This window comes from Cherax quadricarinatus, chromosome 33, assembly GCF_038502225.1.
Source record: "Cherax quadricarinatus isolate ZL_2023a chromosome 33, ASM3850222v1, whole genome shotgun sequence".
NCBI lineage: Eukaryota > Metazoa > Arthropoda > Malacostraca > Decapoda > Parastacidae > Cherax > Cherax quadricarinatus.
In genome coordinates, this window is record NC_091324.1 from 16,021,905 (window position 1) to 16,045,411 (window position 23,507).

Consider the following 23,507-nt stretch of genomic DNA (forward strand, 5'->3'; position numbering starts at 1 on the left):
AGTAGCAGGAGATGCCGCTGAATAGATCTGGTCACCATAATCAAGTTTTGATAAAATAAGGGTGGAATGTAGGCGAAGGAGGGTTCGACGATCAGCTCCCCATGAAAGATGAGCAAGGGTTTTAAGAAGGTTCAGCCGGCTGTGACAAGTTGCCTTCAGAGAGGTAATGTGAGGTTTCCAGGATAACCTACGATCAAAGAGGAGGCCCAGAAACTTGACTGTATCACGTTCAGGGATACGGGAGCCATAGAGGTACAAAGGATGATCGGAGATGACAGAGCGTCTAGTGAAAGTAATTTGGTGGGTTTTAGTGCTGGAAAATTTAAACCCACATGTGGTGGCCCAATTAAAAACACGGTCGACTGCATGCTGGAGAGAAACTGTAATAAGGTGACAGTCAGCACCTGCACAGGCAATAGCGAAGTCATCAACATAGTGATGACCAAATATTTGATGGAAGACTAGCGGCCAAATCATTAATAGCAAAGTGTTGTGCTCAGAACACATCCCTGGGGGACACCTTCAGCTTGGATAAAGTCCGGGGAGAGCACATTATTAACCCGAACACGGAAATGCCTGTCAGTTAAAAAGTTCTTAAGAAAGGATGGTAGATTGCCTCGAAGGCCTAAGGAGTGGGCTTGGGCTAAAATATTATACCTCCAAGTTGTGTCATATGCCTTCTCAAGGTCAAAAAATATGGCAATAACTGAGTGGTTATTCGCAAAGGCATTACGAACATACGTATCCAAGCGTAGTAAGGGGTCTATGGTAGAATGTCCCTTACGAAAGCCATATTGACGAGTGGAGAGACTGTTGTGTGTCTCTAAATACCATACTAAACGTCTATTTACTAGGCATTCCATCACTTTGCAAACTGCACTGGTAAGAGCAATGGGACGATAGTGGGAGGTTTCATGTCCTGTAGTGCCTGGTTTGCGGAAAGGGAGAACAATGGCGGATTTCCACAGCTGTGGAAGAACTCCTTGTGACCAAATAAGATTGTAAAGGCGTAATAGGACTGCAAGGGCTGACTGATGTAAATGTTGTAGCATACGAATATGAATGTCGTCGGGCCCAGCTGCCGATGATCGGCAAGCTGAGAGTGTTGCCTCCAGTTCTTGAAGTGTAAAAGGCACATTATACTGTTCTTCTCTGAGAGAAGAAAAGTCCAAGGGTGCTAACTCTCTGGCAGACTTTGAGGAAAGAAATGAGGGGCATAGATGGAGTCCCTGAGAAATATGGACCAGATGATTGCCAATTTCATTGGCAACATCTAGTGGGTTTGCTATATCAACACCGGCAACCCGCAGAACAGGAGCCGGGTCAGGAGAATATTTACCACTCAGTTTTCGTACTTTTTTCCAGACTGCACTCATAGAGGAAGCAGAGGTGATGGTGGAGACATAATCTCGCCAGCAAGTGCGTTTAGCATCATGGATGACACGGCGAGCGATCGCACGCTTTTGCTTAAAATCAAGAAGTCTCTCTGTGGTTCTATTGTACCGGTACCTGCCCCATGCAGCGCGTTTCAAACGTACTGCACGAGCACAAGCAGGAGACCACCAAGGCACACATTTCTGAGAATGCCTGCCCGAAGTTTGGGGTATAGAATGAGAAGCTGCGGTTAAAACGGAGGACGAGAAGAGGTGTAAAAGCTCATCGATGGAGGACGAAGAAGGAACCTCTCTAAAAACAGTTAGGTGTGAGTAAAGGTTCCAATTTGCCTGATCAAATTGCCAGCGTGGGATGCGAAGAGGTGGTGAATATGAAGGGGAAGTAAGAATGATTGGGAAATGATCACTTTCATGTAAGTCCGGAAGAACAGACCAAGTGAAGTCTAATGCGGTGGAGGAAGAGCAGACTGAGAGATCGATGCATGAGAGAGAGTGAGTCCGAGGATCAAAATGGGTGTGAGTACCTGTACGTATTTAAAACATGGAGGGGGTGGGTGGCAAGAAAAGCCTCTAACTGAATGCCACGGGAATCACAGTGAGACCCCCCCCCAGAGGAAATGGTGGGCATTAAAATCACCAAGTAACAGAATCGGTGGTGGTAATGATGAAACAAGAAAGGCAATATCCGGAATAGATAATGCCCGAGAAGGAGAGAGATATAAAGAACAGAGCGTATACCACCTATGCAAGTGGATACGGGCTGCTGTGTAATGCAGCGAAGTACGAACAAATAGCTGATGGTACGGAATATCAGTGCGTAGAAGAAGGGCACTTTCATTAAAGGTCCCATCAGGAAAAGGATCTGAAGAATACAATAAATTATAGCCTGAGATGGGAGAGATAACAGCAGAGTGTAATTTTGGTTCCTGTAAGCAAACACCAACAGGGGAAAACTGGGAGAGTAACATCTGAAGCTCGCCCCAATTACCCCTGAGGCCGCGTATATTCCACTGTAAATAGGCCATGATTGGCAATGATAAAGATACCTGAAATCCGCAGGTAAGGGTTCCTACGGACTAGAGGGGTTAGAAAAGTCCACATGCGGAGGCAGTGGAAAACATTCAAGCAACGAAGGAACGGTGAGCTGTGAAGAAAGGAGTTGTGCAGATGGAGTAGAGGAGAGAGAAGGAGCAGAGGGTGGATCAGTGTCCATTGATGGTTTGGTCTCTGCAATATATTCAGAGATTGCTTCAAGTGTTTCAGAATTCAGAGACGTCGTATGGGAGACAATATTGGAAATGGTAGGGGGAGGATGAGTAAAGATTGGAACTGTAATGGACTGTACCAAGGTACCAAGGGGCGAAAGGGTGGAGGGAACTGGACAAGCGTGGAAGGGGACAGAAGAGGCAGAAGAGGAAGAAACTTGGGAGGGAACAGGGGAGGAAGGTACAGTATGAGGAGGTGGAAGATGGGTAGGAGGTGTTAATGGACCTTTTTTTGACTTTTGAGAAGTAGAGGGACGATTGGGAGGTGTCATACGAGATCTCGTCACTACTGAGGCTTGTGAGAGAGAACACGAAGAAGCAAGATCAGACTGAGACGTTGAAGTAGGGACGTCTGAGCCGAGGAGAGCAAAAGAATTAGCTACAGGAGTGACTATGGGAGAGGTAACCACAGAGGTGGGTGCAGAAGATGGGATACCAGAAGTGGGGGGACGTTTTGAAACACGGGAATAAGAAACACGAGGTAGTCTCCCTTGGAGGCGGAGATGAGAAACTGCCATGGCATAAGGGAGACCTTCTGCCTCTTTGAGGTAACGGATTTCCCGCTCGTTTAAGTAGACTTGACAACGGCGAGAGTACGAAGGGTGAGCCTCATGACAATTAAGGCAAGAAGGAGGTCGATTGCAAGACGTATTAGAATGGTCATCGGCACCACAGACTGGGCATTCGGCGATAGATCTGCAATATTTCGCTGGATGGCCAAATCGCCAGCAATTTCTACACTGTTGCGGTGTAGGGATCACCTTTCGAACTTGTAACCGATGTCCTGCTACATAAACTGAGGATGGGAGTTCACGGCTGTCAAAAGTTAAACAAGCCACATTGCTAGGGTATCGTCTCCGCCCGCGGGCAGGAAGAACATAAGTGTCTACACCTTGAGGATTGGGAGATCTTGGAGTTCCAGCTGTTCAAGAATGTCAGTGCCACATGTCGGGAAATTTTGTTGAACTATGGTATGGGGCAGAATGACGGTATCACTACAAGAATTGAGGGAATGATGCTTTTCAATAGTTACAGGAACAGTATCGATATGGGAAAGACGAGAAAGCTTATGAGCCTGGGTAGCATTCTGTATGGTGACGATGCGTGTACCACTCTTAAGAGCATGAAAAGAAATGTCTTTACCAACATGGCGTAGGAGTGCCTTGCCAATACTGTGGTCAGAAAGATAGGCAGTAGAGGAAGTCGGTCATAAAGTGAAGAATTTAGTCCATTGTGCAGTCTGAAACTGAGCGTGGAAAGGTAGTGAAGGACGTGTCGATCTTTTCTGAGAAGAACGAGAAGGTGGAGAAGTATCATTAGCAGGTAATTGTCGTTGGCGTTTAGGCGTGGGACCAGAGTTGGTCTGACGTGGAACGGGCCGGCGATTCGAAAATTGCCGCACCGTAGAGGGAGAGGCCGGAAGCATAGTCAGAGGAGAGCGAAGGTCAGATAAATCAAAGGAGTCAGTCGAGGCCTCAGTACCTGAAGCTGGTGAGGAAACAGCACCGGCGAGAGGTACAGAGGCATGAGGAGTGTCCGAAGAGTGGTCCAAAGACGAGGCGGGGTCAGAACAGGGTGCGGTATCAAGAAGGGGCCCGGGGGTAGCAGGTTCATGGACTAGGGCTGCCATGGTTAGGTTACTTCTTTCTTTTTGTTTTTAAGAAAAAAAAGAAAGAAAATAAAATAAAAATAAAAAAAAAGAATAAAAAAGGGGGGACCGGGGAGGAATAGTTCCAAGGAGGAATGAAAGGGCCAGAAATCTCCCTCCGCGCCCAAGAGGACCTCAGCACCGCAAGTAGCGCAGATGCAGCATGGAACCCGTGCCATACCCTACCCATCATGCTAGTAAACCGGCAATCCGGGATAGCAACCTCACATCTGCCGAGCTACCTCAGTGGACAAAAGAGAGGGCGGCCGGAAATCCGCCACAAAGCATACCTCCTTCGGCCACCACCCCCAGAATCCGAAAGGTGGCTTCCAGAGATACACCCGTCGCCCGAGACACACCCAAAGCCACCCTCCGGGATACCGGAGAGGGATCAGGACATCTCCAGGCAATCCAGATTCCACGGCAAACTACGCCACCGCCAAGAACCTCAACGGAATGGGATGGACCCCAGTACCCTTTCCCCTACCTAGGAACTAGCGTGCCTGTGGAAAAAAAAAAAAAAGGCCAAAAAGGGAGGGGTGGGGAGGAGGAGGAGGAAAGGAAAAAGGGGAGGATGGGATAGGGAACGGGGGATTGGGGGGTAATTAGGTTCGGTCTGAGGAAGTAGACCAACAGGTCTAATTCCTCAGACCAAGAGCCTCTTCACCACGCCAAGCAGCCCCCCTTGAAGAGGTGTAGTGTAAAGCACCCTTCTGGCAAGACAGTGATGGAGTGAATGATGGTGAAAGTTTTTCTTTTTCGGGCCACCCTGCCTTGGTGGGAATCGGCCAGTGTGATAATAAAAAAAAAAACAAGTTCTAAACCCAGAGGGGTCACAGCACTGCAGGTAGTGTGTGTTGAAGGTGTAATATGCTTGATTAGACCAGTGAGGGTTAAGAGTGTAACATAGTAAGGAAGGCATAAGAAAGAAGGAAGACTGCAACAGGCCTACTGACCCATGCGGAGCAGGTCCATGTCCCCCCCCACCCCCGGATTAGCCCAATAACCCACCCAGTCTGGTCATCTCCACTCAAGGAAGGAGCACTGCACCAGACCCAGCAGCACAAGCTAGTCAGGTCCAACTCACACCCACTCGTGTATTTATCTAACCTATTTTTAAAACTACACAACGTTTTAGCGTGAATAACTGTACTCGGGAGTTTGTTCCACTCGTCCACAACTATTACCAAACCAGTGCTTTCCTATATCCTTCCTGAATCTGAATTTTTCCAACTTGAAACCATTGCTGCGAGTCCTGTCCTGGCTGGAAATTTTCAGCACGCTATTTACATCCTCTTTATTTATTCCTGTTTTCCATTTATACACCTCGATCATATCCCCCCTCATTAGCTTGGCTAATGGTCTTCCCAGGGAGGTGCCATTGAGGGATAGGGGTGTTCAATCCATGAAACTAGACTTGACCTCCCTCTCCTAGGAACAGTCCTCCATTTCACAGGTACAGTGGCTTCCTACATAGTTGGGAAGCACTACACCCATTGGGGTCATGTGGGTCCTGGTGAATGGAAGGCATTTCTGTTTTAATCCAAGAGAAAGGAGGGTTGATCAAGTCCAGTTTCTTGGATCAAAAAACCTTGCTTGAAGGACCTACGTGTTTAGTGCTTCACACTAATGGATTTTATTTTATAAGGGGGGGAAAGTACTAAACCTATACAGGTTGTACAGTGCATGTCCCTCAATTGTAATATTATAGTCACAACCAGGTGCTAAACCCATAAGGGTCATACAGAGCTAATTGAAATAACTTTCGTTAACCATCTCTGTTGCTATTAAATGCATTTTTTTAGCTACCTGGTTATCTTTGCTTAGCTAGGTAATAATTAGGTGCTTATTTTCAATCAGGTAATCAAATATTTACCTTAGCAAGCTATTTACCTACTTAATTTCCTAGCTGATTAACTAGCTAAACTGTGCTTCACCCACACCCTCATTGATGTCAAATCTGCTTTAAGTGTGCTTGAGACTAGCCTGCAGTTGTCCAGAGTTTGAGGCAAAGCTGTGTTAAAGACAAACCCATGTTTAACAGTAATCAGACTAAGTGCTAAACCCAGAAGGGTCATAGAGTGCTGCTGGGATGGATGTGCTGCACACATTCCAAAGTACAAACCACAGCCAGTTAGGTGTCTGTCCAGCTCCCTCTTGAAGACAGCTAGGGGTCTATTGGTAATCCCCCTTATGCACATTGGGAGGTAGTTGAACGGTCTTGGGCCTCGGACACTCATTGTGTTTTCTTACTGACCTCACGGTATCCCTGTTTTTCATTTGGGGGGATATTGCATTGCCTGCCCAGTCTTTTGTTTCTGTACAGAGTGATATCCATGTGCAGATTTGGGACTACATAGTCCCTCTTAAGATTTTGCAGGTGTAAATTATGCATCTTTCTTGCCTGCATTCCATGGAGTACAGGTCAAGGGACTTAAAACATTTCCAGTAATTGAGGTACTGTATATTCTCCAGATCTGCAGTTTTGATTGCCTTGAAAGGGACTGTTGGTGTACAGCAGTATTCCAGTCTGGAGAACAGGCGATTTAAAGAGAAACATCATTGGCTAGAAGGTACAATGAATAAACTAACTATTCAAAGAACCTAGAGATTTTTTTTACCAGGAAAAAAAAAAAAAGAATGAATATTTCCCTACGTCAGAAATCTGCTGGATTGTAGGCAAAGCCACAAATTTAAGTGTTAATGCTGCCGGTAGGGATGTACTTACGCTAGAATTGAGGGGTGACAGTGATGTGCGAGGGTACCCCCTTACCACTACCACACCAACCTTTCCCTGGGCACAGGCAGGGGTGACCTCCCCTGGCCCATTCTGAAATACTTACTTTTGGGGAAAAAATGCTTTAGATTTGCAATAGTATATATGTATTGCTTATTATTGCTAGTACAGTGGACCCTCCCTTTTCGTCATTCATCCGTTCCAGAGATCGGCGAAAACTGAAACCATTTTCCCGATAAGAAATAATGCAAATCCAATTAATCCATTTCAGACACCCAGAAGTATTAACAAAAAAAATTTTTTTTAGTTTAAATATAGGTTTACGCGCAAAAAAGAATGACAAGACTCCAGAAATCATAATGACATGATTGTGGCTAGCTGGTCCAGTGGCTAATGCGACGGTCTGGAATTTTGAGACTCTGAACATTTAACATCACACTTACCTTTACTGAAGACTCTTGTTGGTGTATGGCAGACGGAGCGGAGGGGAGAGGGAGGCGAGTTTATTGTTGGAGACAGGACAATATGCTTCAATATGACACTAATATCAACTTGACAGTTTATCTATCACAATTCATCTAATATGACAAACAATATTAATAACATAGGAACATGACATATACTCTAGAATGAATAAAATATGTCTATGTATGTCACGAGTGGTGTGTTGTTGAGTGTATAAGGGCCACTGAGACCATAAGCCATACATAGTGGTGATGAAGGCAGCAGCAGAGGAAGCAGTGTTGTCAGTAGCCCTGTATAACCCCAACAACATTGGAGGAGTTAGGTTTGTGCTGTCCTTTTTCTATCGATTAATCGCTTAACTTACTTGCTACACTGTTAATGCTACTCTTTATCGCTGGCTGGTGCTATGGCCTTTATCGATTCGTGCTGCTTTAGTATCGTACACATTGTAGAATCACTGAAGAAGGCACATTCTCCCCTCTCTCTTCCTCCACTTTGGTACTTTGCTACGATTTCTTTCTTTAGACAAGATAAAGTTTATTTCTTAGTAAAGGCTACAATGTGTAATTACAATTTTGATTTGCTAAGTACAAAGATAGCCACTATCATGCTGGGGCATTTTGGGCAGACTAATCCTAATACATAGTAACTAATTAACCCTTTCACTGTTTCGGTCATATATATATGTCTTATGAGCCAATATGTTTGTATACTCAACGATTCTAGTGGCTTCAAATCAAGCGGGAGAAAGCTGGTAGGCCAACATGAGAGAGAGAGTGGGTCTGTGTGGTCAGTGTGAACAATATAAAAAAAATCCTGCAGGAAGCAGTGCATAATGAGAAAAAAAAAACTCCGACTGTGTTTTTGGATTAAAACGCCGACTTTGAGGTGTATTTTTGTATGGTCTTTATGGTTATATTTTCGTTTTCGTAGATGTAGATGAGAAAAGAAGTGGGCCTAGGACACTACCCTGGGATACTCCTACAGCTACAGGTTGGATACCTGGAGTTAACCTGGAGAGTTCCGGGGGTCAACACCCCCGTGGCCCGGTCTGTGACCAGGCCTCATGGTGGATCAGGGCCTGATCAACCAGGCTGTTACTGCTGGCTGCACGCAATCCAATGTACGAACCATAGCCAGGCTGGTCAGGTACCGACTTTAGATGCTTGTCCAGTACCTGCTTGAAGACAGCCAGGGATCTATTGGTAGTCCCCCTTATGTATGCTGGGAGGCAGTTGAACAATCTTGGGCCCCTGACATTGTGTTGTCTCTTAACGTGCTTGCTAGTGGCACCACTGCTTTTTACTGGGGGGATGTTGCATCGTCTGCCGAGTCTTTTGCTTTCGTGTGCAAGTTTGGTACTAGTTCCTCTAGGATTTTCCAGGTGTATATAATCATGTATCTCTCCTGCCTGCATTCCAGGGAGTACAGGTTCAGGTACTTCAAGCGTTCCCAGTAACTGAGGTGTTTTATTTCGGTTATGCGTGCTGTGAAGGTTCTCTGTACATTTTCTAGTTCAGCAATTTCACCTGCCTTGAAAGGTGCTGTTAGTGTGCAGCATTATTCCAGTCTAGATAGAACAAGCGACCTGAAGAGTGTCATCATGGGCTTGGCATCCCTAGTTTTGAAGGTTCTCATTATCCATCTTGTCATTTTTCTAGCAGATGCGATTGATACGATGTTATGGTCCTTGAAGGTGAAATCCTCCGACATGATCACTCCCAGATCTTTGACGTTAGTTTTTCACTCTATTGTGTGGTTGGAATTTGTCTTATACTCTGATGAAGTTTTAATTTCCTCACATTTACCATATCGGAGTAATTGAAATTTCTCATTGCATTCATAAGGGGACACGTAGAGAAATAAGCTGTTGCAATTATTAAAAAGCAAAAAGCATTTGCAGTTAAACCACTAACAAATATGAATATGTGAACTAAGATAATTATTTTAAATCTAAACATAATTCTATTGTGTTCCTTACTTTCTTTACCAAAGGACTGGCACTAGGAGCTTTCTTTGGGCCCATGGTGGCTTATTTAGCAGTCACACACAATAAACAAGTGCCAGAAACAATGGATTATTACAAAATGTTTCGTATGACCTCACAGGATATGTTCACTCACCAAGAAACAACACGACACTGCCTGAGAACGTGTGGGAGGCAGCTTTGTGTGCGTGCTGGGCACTGGACAGGTTCCGTACCATCGACGAAAACGGAACCAATATTACAGAAATCGGCAATAACAGAGATAGACGAAAAGGGAGGGTCCACTGTACTGTACAAAACATTTAAAACTCATATACGTACTGATAAACAAAATATCACACTCCCAGCTAGTTATCATATCTTCCCTTTGGTCCATCAATATCATTTCCCCCTACCCCTCTGGACAATTCATGGATCCACCCCTGCAAAATACAAAATGACTGTGGGGGTTGGTGACCTCCAGAAGCAACTACAGCCTTGGCATACTCAGTGGTGGACCTACATTTTTGAGGCCCCTTTGCAACCTTATAATTTTTATTTTAACTATTATTTTGTATTGAATTACACTATATTATTATTTAAAAAAAAAACCCTTCTCATACAATAGACCCAAATTTTTTAAGCATTATGGACTAAACTCGCATCTGGGGCCCATCTGAGATTAGGGGTCTTGAAGCTTAAGCTTCATTAATTTCATAGTAATCTGCTCCTGGGTGTACCTGTGACCAGTACAGAGTTTTCCTACTCATAATCAGGCCTTGGGCTGTGCTTGCCTGGTTAACCAGGCAGTTGCTAATCAATTAGCCCTCTTGTCCATCACAGCCTGGATGATCTGGCACTCGGCAGAGATATCAGTCATGTTTACTTTTGAAGTCTTCTACCCTTGTCCTGCTAATATTATATCTTCTGGTAGAATGTTGAATAGTCAGAGACCATGAATGTTGATATAATATTTTCTTACTGTGTCCATAGCACCCCTACTTTTCACTGCTATTTCTATCCAGTACTTCATGGTACTGTGAAGGTCTGGGACCAGGGCATCAAGTATTGTCCGTGTATATATCACGCATTTCTCTCTCCACTTGAGAGAGTATGTAATTAGAACTGTTTGGTACTCCCAGTAGTATAGATGATTTATGGCTAAACGAAAGCGGCAAATGATTTCTGTATTTTTCCTGCCATGAATGGTGCCAATACAGTCAATGAATTCATTAATAAAAATCATTAACTGTGATCACCTTAATCATGAGATTACTGAAACACAGTGGACCCCTGGATATCGGCCGGTGCGGATATCCGCCAAATCGGATTTTGGCAGCTTTTTTGGCCAAAATTCTATCCTGGATTTCGAACAACTCAGAAATCGGCCATACTGGATGCATCCACACTGTGTGCATGAGTCAGTCTGGCTGTGTGTCTCAGTGAGTGAGCAACACTCCGCACATTCATCCAAACATTTCGCTATAATCCATTATTTTTTGTGGTTTATTGAGTGCAACTGCAAAATAAGCCACTATGGGTCCAAGAGCTGCAAGACCTTAATCTGCAACAGCAACAGACCACAGCTGAGGAAATTGGTTCAGAGGAGGAGGAAGAGAGAGGGAAGAAGGTGCCTTCAACAATTAAGGACACTTGTGCAAAGTGGAGGAGGGTGCAAAGTTTTGTGGAGAAATATCACCCTGACCCAGCTGAAACAAGCCATATCTGTAACATGTTCAGTGACAAAACCTTGTCCCACTTCAGGCAAATCTTAGACACCAGAAACAGACCTCTCTGGACAGTTTTTTTGTGCGATGGGTGCAATGACTCTCAAGCTGATCCTAGTGCCAGTATAAGACAAAGATGGGAAGTAACCCCAGACAGATTTGATACCTGAAGTCCTTATGGAGGGGGAATCCCCTTCCAAACACTAATCAGCCCTCCCTCTCTCCTCCTCCATCTTCCATACACCAACAAGAATCTTCAATAAAGGTAAATGTGATGTTAAATATTCATTTATCCATTTCATTAGTCATTTTATTTAGTTCTCATTGTTTTGTGTATGCAAAACTAGTTAATCTTTAAAAAATGTATTTTTTGTTAATATTTTTGGGTGTCTGGAACGGATTAACTGTATTTACATTAATTCTTATAGGAAATATTACTTCGGTTTTCGGCCTTTTCAGATTTAGGCCGACCTTCTGGAACGGATTATGGCTGAAATCCGGGGTTCCACTATGCTGGGAGGATGAGTAATGTTGATTCAAACCAGTGTTGAGAGCATCAACTAAATGTTACTAGAAGTATGCTAAAGACACATACCATTAAGAAAAAGAATGAATGCAAGTTAATTATTATTATAATCAAAGAGAAGCGCTAAGCCACAAGGGCTATACAGCAAATGCAAGTTAAGAGAGCCCCTCTCCAGGGACTCTCATAGCTTCTAGTCTAGGGAGAAATAGAACAGGGCTAACAATGAATTAATTCAAGTCCAAGAGAGACCGGGAAACCAAAAAGTAATAAATTAAATTCCAGTGTTACCAGAGGTAATAGATAGAATTCTTGGCCTCCTTTAGATTATGCTGCACAGTTCTGGTTACCATAATACAGAATGGATATAAATCCGCTGGAACAGAAGGATAAAATTGATACCATGTATCGCAGATCTTTCCTATGAGAATACAGTGGAACCTCTGTATGCAACCTTAATTCATTCTAGAAGGCTGTTTGAATGCCACTCCGTTTGAGTATCGAACAAGTTCTTCCTGACCAATTTTCTGTTTCATTGACTGTTATCACTAATTGTCATAGGCCCTCATGGTGACTTATATATACAAATACAAAAAAAAAAAAAAGCAAAGAAACATGAAATAGCTTACAGTGAAGTTCTGGCAGGTCGTATTTGTTTGGTCGAGTGCTGAGCTTTCTTTGAGTAGGGAGCTGGTCATGTACCGAGGTTCCATTGTACACTGAATCTGCACTCTAGAAAGGCATAGAATTTAGGGGGATATGACTGAGGAATAAATAAAGGGGATGAAAATAGCTTGCTAAAAATATCTGACCAAGACATGGCTCACAGTAGTGGGCTCAAGTTGAGAAAATTCAAATTAAAAAGGATATAGGAAAGCATTGGTTTGGTAATGGAGCTGCAGATGAGTGGAACAAATTCCAGAGTAGTCACTGAAGCTAAAACCTTGTGTAGCTTTCAAAATAGGTTAGATTGTTATAATCAAGGGGGAAGCGCTAAACACGTAGGATTATACAGTGGCTTGTGGGGGATGTGGAAGATATTCAAGTTTAACTAGGGGAACTGGAGCACAGATCTAATTCCCTAGATCAAGATCCCCTCACCAGCATCAAGGAACCTTCCTTGAGGAGAAAAATAGGTTAGAAAAGTATATGATTGATGTGAGATGAACGTGCCTAGCTTGGGCCAGTAGGTGTGCTGCAGTGCTCCTTTCCTCTGATCAGATTTTAATGAACAAGATAAGCATTTTTCAAACTGTTCTACAGGAATCTTCATTATCAAAGAAAAGCCATCTTGATAGTAGTGTGCAGTCATCATAATTCAAATGACTGAACCACCGCATCCTCGCCCATCCTTCAGTGCTGGTATTGTACTTGCCTCCAGAACTCCAATCTGTTTCATACCTTCTTGAATTATGCCCCTTTGACAGCCCTACTGAAGTATGGCTGTGAGTGGCGAGATGCCTAAAGGGTCCTCCATGGTTCCTCAACAAACTATCAGTATGAAAAATGTGTTTTTGTGACAAGGATAATTTGCAAACCAATCCCACTTCCTTACCCACTTCTCATTTTCATGTGCTATTTGGTATGGGAGGAGTCTTGCAATCTTAACCTGTTAATGGTCATTAGAGAAGTTTAAAATTTGAAGCAAAACAGACGAGCTATTAGAAACTTGTAAATAGCACTAAAACACGTTTTTCATACTTCCAAAAATATGGAAAAAATAAAATTCAATTTACAGTGAAACCATGTTGCAGAGTAGACAAACATAATACAAAATTACACCACACAAGAGTGTGTGTCATCATAATTATGTACAAATATGATGAATGCAATTGATCTAGCATTGTTGCAATATACCATGCTACACATTAAGGAGTAACCATGATATGAGGTGAACTTTAAAATTAGACAAGCAGCACCCAATTACTTAGGTTTTAAAGGGAAATAATTTGCAATTATCGAGGCAGCATATGGGTCTTACAAAAAATATTAAGAAACATTGACAGTCACTATATATTACTGTTGAATTAAAGTTTCACTCAATGCTGGAAGATCTCTTAATGATGCTCAAATATCTATATTACATTGTGTGAGTGTGTAATATATATATACATATATTTCTTTTCAACAAGCTGGCCATCTCCCACTGAAGCAGAGTGACCTAAGAATAAGAAACACTTTCACAATCATTCACAAATAATCACTGTCTTTGCAGAGGCACAAAGATACACCAGTTCAGATGTCACTCCACACAGCAACTATCCCAAAACACTCGGTCCAAACATATATATACGTTTTTTCAACATTTGAAAGTATGTAAAAAAAGTAGATCTTTTTGTTTTTTTACATTTGAAAATGTGTAAAAAAAAAAACTTTGATCTATTTTTTTTTTTTGTTATTGAAAATGTGTAAAAAAAAACGTAGATCTACTTTTGTAGCACTACACATGTGAACGTAGATCTGCCTGGACTGTTTATGAGTTAAAGTGCAGTCATTGTACTTCCCACATCCAGAACTCAACTCTGACTAATTGGCTTCCCTGAATCCCTTCACAAAATGACAAGTGAGTGTGTAACGGAAACCTGTAATTGTTTTATGTGATGGTAGGATTGCTGGTGTCTTTATTTTGTCTCATAAACACTTGGGATAACAGATATATCTTGCTACTTCTACTTATATTTAGGTCATCTTGCACATGCAAGTACATGCTGGACCAGGCTGCAGCCCTGGTCCAGCAACTGGCTCCTAGAGTTCAAGGTCAAGAGGACTGGGGAAGGGCAAAGAAGGCCGCAGATAGAGTACAATCTAGGCCAGAGAATACAAACTTCACTCAAGGAAAAGGATCTTGGGGTGAGTATAAATAACACTGAGCACATTTCCTGAGGTGCACATTAACCAAATAACTGCCACAGCATACAGGCGCCTAGCAAACCTAAGAACAGCATTCCGGCATCTTAATAAGGAATCGTTCAGGACCCTGTACACTGCGTATGTTAGGCCCGTATTGGAGTATGCAGCACGAATTTGGAGCCTACACCTAGCCAAGCACGTAAGGAAACTAGAGAAAGTGCAAAGGTTTGAAACAAGACTAGTCCCAGAGTTAAGGAGCATGTCCTATGAGGAGAGGTTAAGGGAAATCGACCTGGAGGATTGGAGAGAGATGATTATGACATATAAAATACTGAGAGGAATCAACAAGGTGGACTGAGACAGGATGTCCCAGAGATGGGACACAGCAACACAGTTGGAAGTTGAAGACTCAAATGAATCACAGGGATGTTAGGAAGTATTTCTTCAGCCACAGAGTTGTCAGGAAGTGGAAGAGTCTAGGAAGTGATGTAGTGGAGGCAGGATCCATACATAGCTTTAAGAGGTATGATAAAGCTCATGGAGCGGGACGTGTGACCTAGTAGCAGCAAGTGAAGCGGTGGGGCCAGGAGCTGTGGCTTGACCCTGGCAACTAAAACTAGGTGAGTACATACACACCCATCTGTGTTTTCTTCTATTTTCTTAATAGTTCTTGTTCTTTATTTCCTCCACAGGGAAGTGGAAAAGAATTTTCTCCATAAGCCATGAATGTCATAAGAGGCAACTAAAATGCTGGGAGCAAGGGGCTAGTGACCTTTCTCCTGTATAAATTACTCAAGTTAATAGGGAAAACTTAGGTTTTTCTTTTTAGGTCACCCTACCTTGGTGGGATACAGCCAGTTTGTTGAAAAAAGTATGTATATGTAGGTAAAAATGCTATTGAAAATAGGAAATATAACCCAAGTGCTTTCATGTGTTTGCACACACATCTTCAGCACATGCAAGTGCTCAGGTTTTTATTTCCTATTTTCACATGTTTTATTGTGATTTCTTTCATGTATAATTTATATGTATGCATATTTTTTTTGTCTTTTTTTTTTGCAAAAATAAACAGAGCTGAAAGTTTAACAGTACATTTTGTTACTCAAGTTTGTAAAACATTCATCCTTTAACTATGACACTGTGTGATGTAACACATAATTAACATATTTATATTACTACTAACAGTGAATTCTATGCTTCACTGCATGTACTGGTCAATGAAACCGTAGTTGCATTCATTAAAAGTATATAAGCATCTGAGTATCAGGTACAGAAATAAATCTAAGATTTCTGTCAGACGAACAGTAAGCCCAGAGTTAAAAGGCAACAGGCTGACAATCATACAGTATATTACATATCACCTACCATAGGTTTACAAAGAATAAATCAATCCCTCATACCTGTCAGTTACCTAGGAACTAACATGTAAAAGCTACATGAACACTAAATAATGTTCATCAAATTTAACTTAAATATTCTTTCACTTAGACCATTCACACAATCTAAAAATGATTGTAATCATCACCTACTATTTGGAAAACCTCTTAGTCAAATACACACAAACCCCAGGCTGAGATCTTGAGAAACTATGGGTTTCCTTATACTTATAGGAAATATAAATGCTTTGTAACACACTATGAAGGCCTAGCTAAACATCCAGGCCCCACTAGTATGCAGGCAAAGCATGGTCCCACTCACTGCCACAACAGCATATGGGTGTAGATATGCAAGATAAAACAATACAATGTTGACAATTTGGGAGCATACAAATAGAAAAGCATGACTAAAGATTCAAATAAATTAAATGTTTAATAGCCATTTAGTACTAAAAAACTAAACAGCCAAATTAATCTTTTGCATTTATATGAAAACATAATTTTTTAATGATTACACGATGAGGTATTTAACTGATTAAAAAAAAGTTTGGAATGGTCATAATATATCAGGAATTCAACTACACTACATGAGCTCAATTTGACAAAAGGAGCTGCCCTAAATTTTAAATAATTTAAAAATATGGTGTTCTTAATAATAATTAATATATATATATATATATATATATATATATATATATATATATATATATATATATATATATACACACTTATGTGCATTTTCTAAAAGAACAATCATAAAAGAACACATATTGATTACAAGCACATCAACTGCTCAGGATTGTATTAAACGTGAAGGCCATCACAAAGATAACAATGGTGAACATGATCACCACTATCATCTTAGTTAAAATGTTATTACACCATTCTGCTTTTAATGTACTAGGTAACACATTCTACTCTTTTTTCTCTTCTTCCCGGTTATCTGTGATTGTTCCAACAATCTGTGCATATTCTGTCTTGTCTTCTGCTTTAACTTCAGTCTTCTTTTCAGGCTCTCCTTTGCCCAAATCTAGTTCTGCATAAACTACCTGTAAAACAGTCAAGTAGTAACTGAACAAATTTATTTTATAAAAATAAAACCATTATCCTGAAAACTTTATAAGGATACTTGAAATAAGATAAGATAAGATTTCGTTCGGATTTTTAACCCCGAAGGGTTAGCCACCCAGGATAACCCAAGAAAGTCAGTGCGTCATCGAGGACTGTCTAACTTATTTCCATTGGGGTCCTCAATCTTGTCCCCCAGGATGCGACCCACACCAGTCGACTAACACCCAGGTACCTATTTGCTGCTAGGTGAACAGGACAACAGGTGTAAGGAAACGTGTCGAAATGTTTCCACCCGCCGGGAATCGAACCCGGGCCCTCCGTGTGTGAAGCGGGAGCTTTAGCCACCAGGCCAGTAGAGCCCTTTCCTATTTAACCCTTTTGCTGACTGAGCTGTAGTTCTACGGCTTTGAGGTCGCTGTGCCATAGTACTACATGAGCTGAGCTCACTCGGGTAAGCTGTGAGCGGTAAATTTGGGCCTAGATATGAAACAATGGGTCTATGCGGTAAGTGTGCACCACAAACAAAATTCTGTAGCATGCAGAGCATAATGAGGAAAAAAAAAAAGCTGCAACTGTGTTTTTGGTTTAAAACAGCAACTTTATGGTGTATTTTCAGTTTCTAGGTCTTATTTGATAGAATGGAAGATATATATTTCAAGCTGTTTTCAGTCCTGAAAACAGCTTGAAATATTAAATTTTTGCTGATATTCAAGTTTAAACGAATTACATTACTCGTCCAATACCCATCCAACTGGTGGGTCTAATATGCGTTCATTAATGTGCTGATATTATTTATACAATTATTACAATATTGCACAGCAGTAAATCCTTTATTTTTGTGTGTGAATACAAATTCTTTGTGTGAATAAAAAATCAAAATGGAATTCATGTGTAAAGCCTGGGAACATAACTAATACTGAAAATGTTATTTTAGTACCAGGAAAGCCTGCATTGTTTATTCTGGGACTTATTTTGAAATCTGTGTGAAATTAGCCAAGTTACCATTTTCTGAACACTACCGGGTAGTTGAAATAGTTGACTGGGAGATTTCTTGTGCTCAGTCGATGAAAAGGAAGACGTACTAGTGAAATAGCTAAGAATGTGGTCAGCTGGAATAATGTAATTGGCCTAAAATAGGACTTGAAGTTGGCAAAATTGCTGATGTGTAAATATTGCTGAAATAGCAAAATCGTAACATTGTCAGTTTTCCTTCAAATTCTGTACCTTTTGTTTCATTACCTTCAGAAAAGTGTCATTTCATAAGTTTTTTTTTTTTTAAATTCTTGGACAGTGTGGACAATGAAAGGATTAAATATGTAATGCATTCCTTTAATAAAATCTGGAACACCCTACCTGAAAACTCTAGAACTGCAGACACATTCATCACCTTCAAAACTACCATTAGAAAACATCTTATCTCCCTGATACACCCTGTCAACTAGCTACATAAAAACCACCTGGTGGTTCACACTTACACTCACTCACTCACCCATTTGACTAAGAACAGAAATACGTATCTTAATCTTAAAATAATGATTCCTAACTAGTCACAAGTTTGCCTGTGATACTCCAATATAGAAATTATGTATTGCGCCATAACAAAAGCATTCACATTGCTAAACTTACAAACTAGTATTTAGTCAACTTACTCCACAATTTGTAATAATTTAGGGTTAAGAATTAATTTAAGTTTGTCTGAAATGCCTAGCCATGCTAGGTGTTCTAGTGGCCCCCTCTGTAATTAGTATTTTATTACATGTAAACCACACAACCAAAATCTCTAAACCCCACATTGTAATCCTCATAGAGAATAAACTTTGATTTGATTTGAATATGTTATTAAATTTAGCACATGGTGTAACAATGTGGGTAAGATACTGGAACTTGACAATTCTCACAGAGAGGAACAGGGTGCCTTTCCACGAGATACTCGTGAGCAAGACAAGTGTGGCCGATGCAAAGACGGGAGAAAGTAGTCTCCCAACCTCAACATTGATGACAAGAAGACAACCAGAAACCTATATTCAGTTTAATAGAATGAAGTTTGTTATAGAGCAGACAAGACTAGCATTGTTACTAACGGGTGCAAAGGTGGGTAGCAATTTCAGCAAAATAGTTTGTGAATGGAACACCTCTGTATGAAACTGGGAGGTCACGTACTGCTGACCGTGCAGCAGTATCTGCCTGTTCATTGCCCTGAATGTCAACATGACCAGGAACCCAGCAAAAACAAAACAATATCTTTGTGTTTGTTAGAGATACAGCGTAACCAAAGTTGGATACGAAGAACTATGGGGTGAGGTGTATAAAATTTTTGTATAGCCTTTAAAGCACTAAGGAAGTCTGAAACGACCACAAATGGTGACACAGGCATAGATGCTATACGGTAAGTGCTACAAGAATGGCATACAATTCAGCCGTAAAAATGCTAGCCGAGGATAAACATCCCCGCATGACACTGTCCAGGAACACTGCTGCGAATCCAATGCTGTCAGAAGCCTTATAACCATCGGTGTACACTGCGATGGCATGAGAATGAAAGCAGAAGTCAAATCAAATCAAGTTTATTCTCTATAAAGATTATTATGCGGGGTTTACATATTTTAGGATACTGTGTGGTTTACATGTTATAAAACACTAATTACAGAGGGGGCCACTATCACACCTAGCATGGCTAAGCATTTCGGGTAGACTAAGATTAATTCATAACTCTAAATTATTACAGATTATGGAGCAAGTTGGTATTAAGGCTAAGTAGCTACATCACAGTTTGTAAATTTAGCTATGTGAATGCTTAGTTTCTATATTGGAGTATCACAGGCAAACTTATGACTAGTTAGGATTCGTTATTTTAAGATTCGTATTTCTGTGTTTATGGTCAGTTGGGTGTGAACCACCAGGTGGTTTTTCATGTAGTTGGTCAAGAAAAAGAGAGCGGGAAGCCACCGTAGGTAGTTGGGCTTTCGCGCATGGCAGTGGGAAAGAACAGACACAAATAGCTGGAACTTCCCAAGGGGGCAGGGATGCTACATGAACATAGAAAGGTGGTAGCTGAAGAGAAGACAAGAGCAAATGGAAGTGAAGAGAAAAGGAGGTGGAGTAAGCAGGGGGGGGGGCAACGAACAAATAAAGAACATCTACTAACATCAGTGACCATCCTATATATGGAAGGATTGTGGAGGTCACGAGATCGAACATAATAGCAATGAGCATCACAGCGATCGGAATATTCGCTTCTGTATAGAGGTTCTCAACAGGGGATGAACAAAAGACACAAAGGCACAGACGGAGACCTTGGTGATAAATGGGATCTAACTTAGAGTTGTGGGAGAGGCTGAAGAATAGATTTCGTCACCATAATCCAACTTGGACAAGACTAGGGTGGAATGCAAACAGAAGAGAGTGTGACGATCTGCTCCCCATGAGCAATGTGCGAGAACTTTAAGGAGATTTAGCCGACCATAGCAAGTTGTCTTTTTGGGTGTGATTTATAGGCCCCCAAACCTTGATAGGGAGTGCAGTAAGCTGTTATGGGACGAAATTCATAAGGCATCTAGATGTGATAATGGGAGATTTTAACTTTAGACATATTGATTGGAACACTATGACGAAGTCTAGAGTCTAGTGACTTTCTTGATACGGTTCAGGATTGCTTTTTAGAACAGGTTGTCACAGAAACAATCTGCTTGACTTGGTTCTTGCCAACAAAGAGTCACTAATTAATAATCTTGAGGTTAATGAGTGATCACAAATCACTTACTTTCAATATATCATGGAATTACCCAGATAACTGCAATCAAATCTGTCCCAGATTTTCACTTGGCCGACTTCATGGGAATGAAAAATTACCTGGGTGGGCTAAATTGGGATGTCCTGACTATGGGTCAGGTAGGTGATCTTGGTTGCCAATATGACGTTTTTCAGAGCATAGTTCTAGCTGCCCAGACAACTTTTGTTCCGAGTAGGGAAATTAGATCTAACAAGAATGATCCCAAATGGATGAACAATAGATTAAAACATCTCAATGGTCAAAAGAGAGGCATATCAAAAGAGGGGATGGGCAGTTAAGAAATCAATATATTCAATTAGAGAGAGAAATAAAGAAAGGAATAAGAAAAGCAAAAGGGATTATGAGGCTAAGGTTGCAAGGGATTCAAAGACTAACCCAAAAGGGGTTATTTAAGGTATACAGAAGTGAGATTAGGGACAAGATACAAGAAAGGCCCACTTAAGAGTCACTCTGGTCAGATCACTGACAGTGATATGTGTGAAATTCTCAATACCTACTTCCTCTCAGTTTTCACCCAGGAAAATACTAGTGATATTCCTGAAATAAATTATGTAAAACAGGACGATAATAAACTATGCACAATTGCAGTAACTAGTGACATGGTCCTCAGACAAATAGAGAAACTAAAACCGAACAAATCCCCAGGCCCTGATGAACTGTTTGCAAGGAACTTAGCATACCTTTGGCTAATCTTTTTAACATCAAAGTTTATTCTCTATAAGGATTACAATGCAGGGTTTACATCACTACAAACTGGCATAGTGCCTGATAAGTGGAAAATGGCAACTGTAATACCTATTTACAAGGCAGGTGACAGGTCCTTGCCTTCAAACTATAGACCAATAAGCCTTACCTCCACACTGTATTCTACCCACTGTAGGATGGTTGGTAGCATGACAGGCTCAGGTAAACTCAGGACTGCCTGGCCACAGGGTTGAATCCTGTGGCAGTTATTGTTTATTTGCAGGTACAAGAATAGAACTTTGCCTGTGGTGTCCCATCTTCAACGATTAGGGTGACATGCATTTCCAGTTATTGCAACTTTTACTATGCACTCTTTTACCCCATTCCATTAGTCCATCACTGTTCAGCCTACTTTCTAGTGTCCTTTCATTATTGCATTTTCTTGATACTTTTTTTTTATTGCTGTTGACATTAAGCCTACTTCTTTATCAACATATTCATATCTTAAGGTGGCCTGGTGGCGAAAGCTCCCACTTCACGGAGGGCCCAGGTTCAATTCCTGGCGGGTGGAAACATTTCAACACGTTTCCTTACACCTGTTGTCCTGTTCACCTAGCAGCAAATAAGGTACCTGGGTGTTAGTCAACTGGTGTGGGTTGCATCCTGGGGGACAAGATTAAGGACCCCAATGGAAATAAGTTAGACAGTCCTCGATGACGCACTGATTTTCTTGGGTTATCCTGGGTGGCTAACCCTCCGGGGTTAAAAACCCAAAATCTTATCTCTTGTCTTACTACAATTTTAAAGTGGTTATGTCCTCTCTTCTGTTACCTAGTGTGGACATTCTTAAAGTTTTCAATCTTAGCTTGTTTAGTTTATTTGTTTATTTACTCGTTTAGTTTATTTACTATACACATGATAATTTTAATACAGGTACCACACCACTTCCATGTATTCCTATTCAAGGGTTCTATCCCAATTTAGATTTTGTGGCACTGGCGCTTTTCGTTATCAACTTCCATCATCCAACTGATCTAACTCCTCGTGTATTGATCTATTATAAAAATAAAAGATCTATGCAGCATGTTTGGAAATTATTTTTATGCAAGTTAGAAATATTATTTAAGTCATTAGTGATCCTTTTAGGACCCCAATAGTAACATGTCCTTGAAGACATTTTTTCTCTTATCACTGTTCTCATTATTCTCATTTTCTTCAGGGTAATCTATCAAAAGTTTTTTGTAATCAAAATAAATTCAATGTGTCTGTGTAATTACCTCTTCTGTGTTTTCTGTGACTCTCATAAAAGTTTAACTTAATCAGAGAATTCAAAAGTAAATGTAATACTGAAGCAACAAAATTAATTTCACATTTAATCTGTATGATTAAATCATGAGAAACTGACAGATCTATAAACATGCTAAGAAAAAGTCATGCTTTTTAGTTAGTGGGGATAGCATATGTCAGTGGAAGAGTTCTGTAGCCCATTAATATTAAAAGAAACCACTTACCTAATTATCTCTGCTAATTCTCAAAGACTTAAAATATAGTTTAACATTTCAGAAACATTCAGAGCACACTTTTTTTTCCACCATGGACTGGATGATTTAAGTAGTTTTTTCAGTCTAAATTTTGAAACTACTTGACCAAATATAATACATACTGGTGTGAAACTATTCAGGATGATGGTGCAAAACTTAATATTTTCTGATAATGTACTACCAATTTTTTTTTAACAAGTCGTCCGTCTCCCACCAAGGCAGGGTGACCCAAAAAGAAAATACTTTCATCATTCAACACTTTCACCTCACTCACACATAATCACTGTTTTTGCAGAGGTGCTCAGAACACAACAGTTTAGAAATGAATACGTATAAAGATACACAACATATCCCTCCAAACTGCTAATATCCCGAACCCCTCCTTTAGAGTGCAGGTATTGTACTTCCCATTTCCAGGACTCGAGTCCGGCTATATAAAAATAACCTGTTTCCCTGAATCCCTTCACTAA

General features: G+C 41.0%; 1 protein-coding gene and 1 long non-coding RNA gene across 13 annotated transcripts in view; one reads left to right on the forward strand and one right to left on the reverse strand.

Annotated features, from left to right (window-relative positions):
- Nucleotides 1–23,507, forward strand: part of LOC138853548 (uncharacterized) — a 67,767-nt gene that overhangs the window by 23,569 nt on the left and 20,691 nt on the right. The window lies entirely within an intron of this gene.
- Fas3 (fasciclin 3) overlaps nucleotides 13,457–23,507 on the reverse strand; it is a 160,979-nt gene continuing 150,928 nt past the window's right edge. For all 12 annotated transcript variants that reach the window (XM_070090866.1, XM_070090865.1, XM_070090868.1 and 9 more), the window contains one exon: nucleotides 13,457–17,000. In XM_070090866.1, coding sequence (XP_069946967.1) covers nucleotides 16,866–17,000 — 135 coding nt within the window. In that variant the 3' untranslated portion in view covers nucleotides 13,457–16,865. The remainder of the gene's footprint in view (nucleotides 17,001–23,507) is intronic.